Below are 9,615 nucleotides of genomic sequence, written 5' to 3' on the forward strand. Positions count from 1 at the left end.
GACCCGGAGCCAAGCCTGAGCTCGCTCAAGCTCGGCTCGTTTACAACCCTAGTCTCTCCTATCCTAAAACTATATAAATAGAATCACTTTTTTAACATGAAAGAGAGAGAAAAAGGAGGCTAAAAACCATATTTGCACTCTTAAAAAAAGTGAGAAAATGATGAATACCGTAGATCGTTGTCGACCACCACAAGCACTACCGTAGATCGTTGTCGATCGTAGATCGTTGTCGACCACCACAAGCACCTGCTATAGCCTAATTATTATTCCCTAATAGTTGTTGTCTGACCTCTATAACTAAGTTATATTACACATGGAGATTTTATTATACTTTACTTGATCTATTAATTTGATATCTCAAAATTTTCAATCATGTTTCAAATGCTTCATTTATATTTATTTGGATTCAAATCAAACTATTTTTTAATGATATTTTGTTTGTCGTAACAAGACATTTTTTTTCTTATAAGATTTACATACATACCACTTCACATGTATTTACATGTCACACACCTAAACTTCAATCTTTACATTAATACCATCTCACTTTTGCTGAAAAGTTGCATGCAACTAACTTTTTAAAATAGTAATTTTTATGTGAATTAAAAGTTTTGAGTGGTATAAATATAAAAAGCAGAGTTTAGGTGATGTTTATGTAAATACAAAGAAGTTAGGTGGCATGTATGTAAATGCCCCACGTTTTTTTTTCCTTCAAGGCGCGTTTAAGTGTTTTGCCCGGAAATTCGTGAAGTTGACTTGATAAATATTTTTAGTTAAAGTCCAATTAAAGCTTAAGCCCTCTTCTTCTATATATTCCTTCTCATCTTCTTCTCCTTCAATTCCTCTCTCTCTCTCTCTCTCTCTCTCTCTCTCTCTCTCTCTCTCTCTCTCTCTCTCTCTCTCTCTCTCTCTCTCTCTCTCTCTCTCTCTCTCTCTCTCTCTCTCTCTCTCTCTCTCTCTCTCTCTCTCCCTTCAAAGGCTCCTCTCTGCTACATGGGGACGAAAGCTCCTGCACATGAGACCCCCGCCCCCATGAGTATAAGGCTCCTCTCTGCTACATGGGGACGATAGCTCCTGCACATGAGACCCCCGCCCCCATGAGTATCAACCGCCCAAAAGTAACTCTCTTTCTCTCTCTTCTCTCTCTCTATCTCTATATTCTCTCTCTATCTCTCTCTCTCTCTCTTATATAAAATGATTTATGATTATTCCATGGATCTACAACATGATCCTAATGGAAATGAAAGAAAAGCTTCAAAAATGTGAAATAGATCTACTATATTTTGTTGCATACATTATTTAGCGGTTTTTATATTACAATCATTTAAAATATTAAATATTTGATTTTAAATACTCAAATTTTAAATATGATTTTTTAACCGCTCAAAATTTTTAATATAAAAGTTTAATCATTCAAAATTATTTCCCAACAAATTTTGTATTGATTCCCAAGAAATTAATTTTTTTTTCCTATAAAATGTTTTTGTAATTAAATTATTTTATATAGTACTTCTTAGCAATATTTCATAAACATCTTGGTCAACGTATTTAATGATATGATGCATTCTGGTCAACATAATTAGTTGGCATCCGGCTATATCATCTATTGCTTATTTAACACAACACTAGTGAAAGGCCGCGTAATAAGTTATAATTATGTCATAAGTGAATTTTACTTTTGGGCTTAATTACCAAATTTGAATATTACATTTTAATATTTATTCCTAAAATTGCATAAATTATTATTATTATTATTCCGAAACTATGACAAAATGCATGTGCATTAAAGTTTCAAAAATGTAATGCAAATATTTTTATGATTTAGATAAAATTGTCTACATGAAAAACACACTTTTAGAAATTTATTTTATTATATCAAGAAGATAATTTCATTGGTATAATTACTAAGGGCTTGTTTGTGATAGTTTATAAGTGCGGGCGGCATTTTCGAAATGCGGCCTCAAAGTTTGGAATACATGTTTCGGCAGCTTATTCGAAAATGTGGTTGGGTTTTTACACTAAACGTAGGCCGTGAGTAGAACCCCTGGGGTCGTGTTACAAGATAAGCTGCTTATCTGAATAAACACAAGCTGGCCCAAACACACCCTAATATTTCAAACATAATTTATTGACCAAGATGACTTATTTGGAATATAAATAAAAATTTATAAATCTATTTAATTTTCTTGTCATGACATTCTAAGTCTGACCGGTGCTTATTTGTAAATGGTATAATGGCATATTGAAAAAGTGGCATTTTTTAAATGCTTTCGTGCAAAAATAAATAATCTTATTATGAAACGCCCACTGTCCCGCCAGTCCACCACTCCTGCCTGCTACAGAGTTGGTGGCATGTAGGTGGGCCCACTTCCCAAAATTTGGTGGTATGTATATAAATGTCTTACAATTCGGGGGTGGCCCAGCTCTTTATTTTGTCCCACATCGCTATATTAACAAGAATTAAATTGCAAATTAAGTATAAATGTCAAAGCTAAAGTATGGTAATCTGAAATTATCAGTTATGTCGCTTTTGATTTATGTGAAGCTGTATTTTTTTTATATTTTTCATGCAACAGAAAATATATAAAATTAAAATTATTTTGTAATTTTATTTGAGTTGGAATTTAAATTGGAGTACGAGCTTCAATATGAATAAAAAATTTTTAACAAGCTTTTGATTCGCTCGAATTCGACTCGTTTACAAAATTTTATTTATATAACTCCCAATTCATATGTATTTTACATATCAGCTTCTAAATTATACAGTTACATGCATACACCTAATTCTTATGTATTTACATATCAAAAATCTATTTTTTTTATATATTTATATAAACAAAATTTAATGTAATTTTTATTTATTATTTAATTAATTCGAGTAAAAATGAGCAAAGATTGAACAAAAATTGGTTCGTGTTTGGCCGCTTATAAATCGAGCTTAGAAAATATCTTTGTATTCGGCTCATTTTCTTGACGAACAAATCGAATACTGCTACTACCCTATTTCATGTGTATGAAAAAACTGTGTATTTCAGTGCATACCGGCCTCCCGAAATAAGGTATTTACAAATCAATCACCTTTTCTCTATTTTATAAATTCTCACTCAAATATCAAAATTAATTGTATGTTTCTTCTTCACATTTGTTGTTTTTATCAAATTCTAAGTAGCTTGATCCTAACAAGCCAATCCTCCTGCAGCCAAAATGACAAAATTTGGCATCCCACTTTTTTCTTTCTGTACATTAACCTCAATGTCGAAGAATTAACAAGCAGTCCCATTCCTCGTGCAGCCCGCAAAGGAAGACGCAATCGACGACTGGCTTCCAATCACCTCCTCCCGAGATGCCAAATGGTGGTACTCAACATTCCACAACGTCACCGCCATGGTCGGCGCCGGAGTTCTCGGCTTGCCTTACGCCCTCTCCGAATTAGGATGGTAATCAAAATCCCATCTTTTTCATAAAAATATAAAATTTGATACACATTCTTTTTGATGAAAAGTATTATTCGCCAACAGGGGGCCAGGAATCGCAGTCCTCGCCCTGTCCTGGCTCATAACTTTATACACCCTATGGCAAATGGTGGAGATGCACGAAATGGTCCCCGGAAAGCGATTCGACCGTTACCACGAGCTCGGGCAGCACGCCTTCGGCCAACGCCTTGGCCTCTACATCGTCGTCCCCCAACAACTGGTCGTCGAAATCGGCGTCTGTATCGTCTACATGGTCACCGGCGGCAAATCCCTCAAAAAGTTCCACGACACAGTCTGCCCCGACTGCAAAAACATCAAACTCACTTACTTCATCATGATCTTCGCCTCCGTCCACTTCGTCCTCTCGCAGCTCCCCAACTTCAACTCCATCTCCGGCGTCTCCCTCGCCGCCGCCGTGATGTCCCTCAGCTACTCCACCATTGCCTGGGGAGCTTCGGTGGACAAGGGGAAGCAGGAAGGTGTGGAGTATGGCTACAGATCTCACAGCACGGCCGGGACGGTGCTCAGTTTTTTCAGCGCTTTGGGAGACGTGGCGTTTGCTTATGCTGGGCATAACGTGGTTCTGGAGATTCAGGCGACTATTCCTTCCACGCCGGAGAAGCCGTCGAAGAAGCCGATGTGGAAAGGGGTGGTGGTGGCGTATATCATAGTGGCGGTTTGCTATTTTCCGGTGGCGATTATTGGGTATTGGGCGTTTGGGAACGCGGTGGAGGATAATATTCTGATCAGTCTGGAGAAGCCGCGGTGGCTGATTGCGATGGCTAATATGATGGTGGTGGTTCATGTTATTGGGAGCTATCAGATCTATGCCATGCCGGTTTTCGATATGGTTGAAACTGTGCTCGTGAAGAAATTGCGTTTTCCTCCTGGGGTTGCTCTTCGTTTGATTGCGCGGAGCACTTATGTTGGTAAGAAATTTTTATGTTTATGTGTTGATTGTGAGAAAAAAATGTTAAAGTGATCCCTGAACTATTTATAAGTAGTTCAATGGATCTGTAACATAATTATATCAGGAGTTCTGTACAAAATTGTTTTAGGACTCTAATCATATTATGCCACGTGTAAGGTCCACTGAATATAAAAAACTTTAACTGGACCGTACACATGACGCATTGCGATTGAAGTCCTGATGCAGTTTTACATTAGGACTCCTGATGTAATATTTAGTTAGTTCAAGTTGAATTCTTAATTTTTTTAAATATGATTCAGATCAAACGGTATAGTTTGATTATTTTGGATATAATTTGAAGCATTCGATGACTATATGGAAGCAAGAGACTAAATTTGACATTATTAGATAGTTTAGAATCAAAATTGCATGGTATAAATAGTCTAGAGAACTTTTTTTTTCTCTCTCTTCTTATGAATGGATGCTAATGTTAAATTGATTTTCAGCTCTCACCATGTTCATTGGTATGACCTTCCCATTCTTTGGTGGACTACTCGGCTTCTTTGGAGGTTTTGCGTTTGCACCAACGACATATTTTGTAAGTTTGTAGTTAACAAATGCAACAGATTATTCTTTGTGCTTCATCAGTTGTATAATAATCTAACTTTGTTATTTAATTCTTATTTTGATATAGCTTCCTTGTGTCATGTGGCTTTGTATTTACAAGCCCAGAAAGTTCAGCTTATCTTGGATTGCTAATTGGGTAATCTTTTCTATATTCTATTTTAATTTTTTGTTTCTTATTTTGTATTTGTTTTCAAATTCGTGAGCTGACTGATGTTTTTCCAACAATTTTGTTCAGATTTGCATCATTTTGGGGCTTCTGTTGATGATTTTGTCGCCTATCGGTGGCTTAAGACAAATCATTATTAATGCAAAAACATACAAGTTTTACTCTTAAGCTTTAAAATAAAGATTGAGGCTGATGAAATTTAACAGCTTTTTTTCATGTTGATGGCATGTTGAAAGGTAGAAAGTACGTGCTTGAACAGAAATGTGTTTGAATGCTGGCAGAGATGTTTTCCGTCACTTATAAAAGATTATGTTGGCTTGTTTATGAAGGTGGAAGAAGATGACCAAGGTAGAAATGTTAAGAGATAGAATTATTATTAAGTGTGTGTTTCTCTCTCTCTCTCTCTCTCTCTCTCTCTCTCTCTCTCTCTCTCTCTCTCTCTCTCTCTCTCTCTCTCTCTCTCTCTCTCTCTCTCTCTCTCTCTCTCTCTCTCTCTCTCTCTCTCTCTCTCTCTCTATATATATATATATAGATTGAAATTTCCATTGCAAGGGTGTTAATTGCTAGGAGATTTGTCCTTATTGGATGAGAAAGTAATTTCAAGTGTAAAAATTAGAGGGGTGGAAGTAATTTGTTACTCAGAGGAATGCGTATCAATATTAAGACTTCTTTCTTAGTGAAAATGCAATTTATATGAAGCTTGTTTGTTGAATTTTGGAATGGCATTGCACTTGAAGGCTTATTTGGTTGTTTGAGTTAGATGTTTTGGGACATGCCATGTGGCTTGAGCTTCACTCCAACAAGGAAACTTGAGCCATTATGTGTGTAAATAGGTTCTTCGATTGATTTTCCTATTGAAAAGTTCTGCCGTTAAATAGAGGGTCAGTAATGAAACTACTATCAAAATTACGTTGAAATATTCTAACACAAATAATTTGCATAGGTTTTTTCGTCGTATTAATGTCGTAATGTTTATTCAAAACTTACGTCAAAATTTGCATCTGAAAATATCGTGCGATGAATAATAGCTTTGGATTACCGTTCAATTTACATAAATTTTATTATTAATTTAGCATCGGATTTTTGCGTCAGAAAAAATAGATTCAAATTCTATGCAAACCTGCAATTCAAAAAAAAATTCAAATTATCAATTACATTTTTTACAACCCGCACAAAAAAACATATTTCATATCACATATCACATTACGCATAGTCTTATCACATATCAAATCTCTAAACAGTATCATTAATAAAAAGAAAATACTGCCACAAATCATTCCAAATAAAAATAGTAAAATTAATCTAAAAAAATTCACAACAAATGTTCAGCATAATGCTTACAAATAAAAGAAAGCATAAAAATAAACTATTGTTCATGTCCATCTTGCTCCTCCTCCTTCTGTATGAATGTCATTGATCTCTTGCTCCAGCTATCTGCAAAGGTCTCCGTAATGTGTGTTATAGAGTCATTGACTCTATGTTGGTCTTCTAGTATTTGTTAGTGCAACTAGCGGATCTATTCATTCATTGCAGTCATTTGCCTGACAAGAGCCTCCTGGTCTGGCTGTGAGGAGCATGGGAAACTAAAAACGGGACTGCGGGAGAGCTCAACCTCGAAGGTTATGCCCTTCACTCCAAGGCCAAAAACACTCCCCTTCTTCCTCCCCGTCGTCTAGATCCAAAGCTCATACTCAGACTGCGAAGTGGTAGACTGATTACCACTACTACTGGAGGAAGTATAGGTCTGAGTGGTCAAATGTCTCTCCCTGAGTTGCTCAAACTCCTCCTGCATAATGAAAACTAGAGTTTAATTGACACATTCAAAATAAACTTTTAATGCAAGGTTTTTAATGTTGATGAGTTTGGTCGAGAATGCTTTGAGACCCATTGCGCAGTCCCCGAGTGCTGCTGAGTTTGGACATGCAGCTCCGCAACGGAGGGAGATTGCTCAACTTCTTGGCCTGTCTAGCATATAAAAATGGTTAGTCCTAAAAAATTACTCCAAAAATTAAACTAATATTTAAATAATAAAAAAAATTACCAGCCTCCTGTAGTGCTTGTATGGGGGATTGATCTGTCAATATAGACTGCACCTCACCTAGCCCCTTCCGTCGCCTGGTTCGCCTAATTCATATGCCTTTTCCTCTCATAATCAGAAGAGGCCCAAGATGTAGTCAACTGACCCCGGATCCCCTCACCGATCCAGGCAGGCCGCTAGCCCCGCCTGTGAGCTATCGTGAACATGTCGGCAAGGTGATGTCTGCCCTAAATCTCGAAGATTCGGTGGATCTGATGGTGGTGCTCTGACAGCCAGGTGAAGGACCTATGCAATGTAAAAAATAATTTATGTGTTAGTATAAGAAATTAAATAAAATTTGCAAATCTAATTTAAATTACATCATTATACCTCAAACTCCTTGAACCACAAGTCCCGAGTGGTTACAGGGATCTGCTTCTATGACAAATATGGCTCATTTTATTTGCTCATGATAATCTCTGTGATGCAGGTGACGAGAAACTTATGGGAAAAAAATTTACTTAAGAAAAAAATTAGTTACAAAAAAAAACATATAACATGATGAATAAACATAATATAATATTAAAAATAACTTACGAGCCCCCCTCTGACAGTAGTTGTACCCTTGGGGGAGAGGGGGTAGGAATCAACGGGCCAGACTCAAGAGCTCTGCCAACAGCAGGTGAGGGAGTGGGCATGGAAGCAGCAGCCGTCACAGGAGATGGGGCAACATCGGATATAGGAGCAGGTGCCACAAAGGGGGTGGCTGGAAAGAGGTGTCGTAAGAGGTGTAGCAGTAGTCGGTGGGGGTGGAGGTGCCACAGGAGGGGTAGCATTAGCATGTGGGTTTGGAGGTGCTTAAGGAGGTGTAGCAGCTGTGGAAGCAACGATATGAGTAAATGACCTCATATTCATGCTACAATATGTGGTTTCAAGGGTCCTTAGAACATGTGGTCTATGAGGTGGCTGACCACATGCACTACCTGTGGTCATCTCCAAACAAAAGAATGACATTAAGAAGATTAGTATTAATAGAAAAAATAATTCTAAGAAAAAAAATATTAGAGTAAAGGTAAAACACAAGTAGCATCTATGCCTACAAATATAAAAAATGAAAGTAATGAGCTGTGCCTCAATACAATAAAAGTAAAAGACAAAAAATAGTAGTAGTAACAACAAATTTAAAATTTACGTACTTATGTTACTAAGTTTCATCAGAAGAATTCATCGTCAAAGACAAAAAACTCCAACATTTGATCTAGAAAGGGTAGTGGAAAATGATTTTTCCAAGTGATAAGATTTAATTTTCTATAATCAATGCATATTTGTCATCCTGTGACTTATCTTGTTGGTATTAACTCATTATGTTCATTTAAAGTCATAGTCACTCCTCCTTTCTTAGGAACGCATTGAATCAGATTAACTCATGCACTATCTAAAATAGAGTAGATAATTTCAGCATCTAAACACTTTAGAATTTTTTTCTTAACAACTTCTTTCATAATAGGGTTCGATCTCCTTTAAGGATCAGTCCAAGATTTACAGTTCTCTTCCATATGAATTCTATGCATACAAATTGAATGATTGATTCTCTTTATATCAGTAATTGTCCATCCAAAGGATTTCTTATAACTTCTTACAGTTTTCATCAAACTCTTCTTCTTTTGTAGTTAATTTTGAGGAAATTATAACAGGTATTTACAGGAATCACCTAAAAGGCATACTTCAAATGTTCAGGAAGCAACTTCAACTCAAGCTCAGGAGGTTTTTCAATTAATGGATAAAAAGATGTATATTTTTCTATCGTCTCCAAAACTTCAAAACTTTCTAAAACATAATTTGAATCTTCCTTATATAAATTTTCATATCAATCTAATTCCTCTTCTTGTTCATGACACAACACTTTAAATTCAGATTTTTTCTTATAAGTTGCTTTGAAATGACATTCACTTAAATATCTTATCACATCCATCATATAGCATTAATCATCTTTACCTTTTGCAGGGTATTTCATTGATTTGGAAATATTAAATGTTTTTGTTTGATCATTGACGCGCATTGTTAATTCTTCTTTCTGCACATATATCATTGCTCCTCCTGTGGCTAGAAAAGGTCTTCCCAAAATGATAGGTATCTCCTTATCTTCCTCCATATCTAGCACAATGAAATCAACAAGAAAGATAAATTGATCCACTTTCACTAGGACATCTTCTATAACTCTTTTAGGATATGTTATTGAACGAACTGCTAACTGTAGAGTTACAGGAGTAGGGGATATTTCTCCTAATCCTAATCTTTTAAATATTGATAATGGCTTAAGGTTGATGCTTGCTCCAAAATCATATAGAGCTTTCTCATAAAATCTGTCCCCTATTGCACATGAAATTATAATGCTACCAGAATCTGTTGACCTCACTTTTGG

At 36.1% G+C, this 9,615-nt stretch overlaps 1 protein-coding gene across 1 annotated transcript; it reads left to right on the forward strand.

Moving 5' to 3' along the window:
• The first annotated feature begins 946 nt into the window (after nt 1–946).
• On the forward strand, nt 947–5,598 carry LOC110033647 (lysine histidine transporter 1-like). Its single transcript, XM_020737698.1, has 7 exons — nt 947–978; nt 1,044–1,118; nt 3,292–3,437; nt 3,519–4,402; nt 4,890–4,981; nt 5,078–5,146; nt 5,246–5,598. The coding sequence occupies exons 2-7, from the start codon at nt 1,059–1,061 to the stop codon at nt 5,342–5,344; spliced, it is 1,350 nt and encodes a 449-aa protein (XP_020593357.1). The 5' UTR covers nt 947–978; nt 1,044–1,058; the 3' UTR covers nt 5,345–5,598.
• The last annotated feature ends 4,017 nt before the right edge of the window (nt 5,599–9,615 follow it).

Source organism: Phalaenopsis equestris, unplaced genomic scaffold, assembly GCF_001263595.1.
Source record: "Phalaenopsis equestris unplaced genomic scaffold, ASM126359v1 Scaffold001245, whole genome shotgun sequence".
Lineage (NCBI taxonomy): Eukaryota > Viridiplantae > Streptophyta > Magnoliopsida > Asparagales > Orchidaceae > Phalaenopsis > Phalaenopsis equestris.

Bases quoted from the DNA above. Each gene is read 5' to 3' on its own strand.
- LOC110033647 (XM_020737698.1), top strand. From the start codon at position 1,059: ATGGGGACGATAGCTCCTGCACATGAGACCCCCGCCCCCATGAGTATC. The intron at 1,119-3,291 runs GTAACTCTCTTT...TTCCTCGTGCAG, and splicing joins TGAGTATCAACCGCCCAAAA to CCCGCAAAGGAAGACGCAAT. The intron at 5,147-5,245 runs GTAATCTTTTCT...AATTTTGTTCAG, and splicing joins TATCTTGGATTGCTAATTGG to ATTTGCATCATTTTGGGGCT.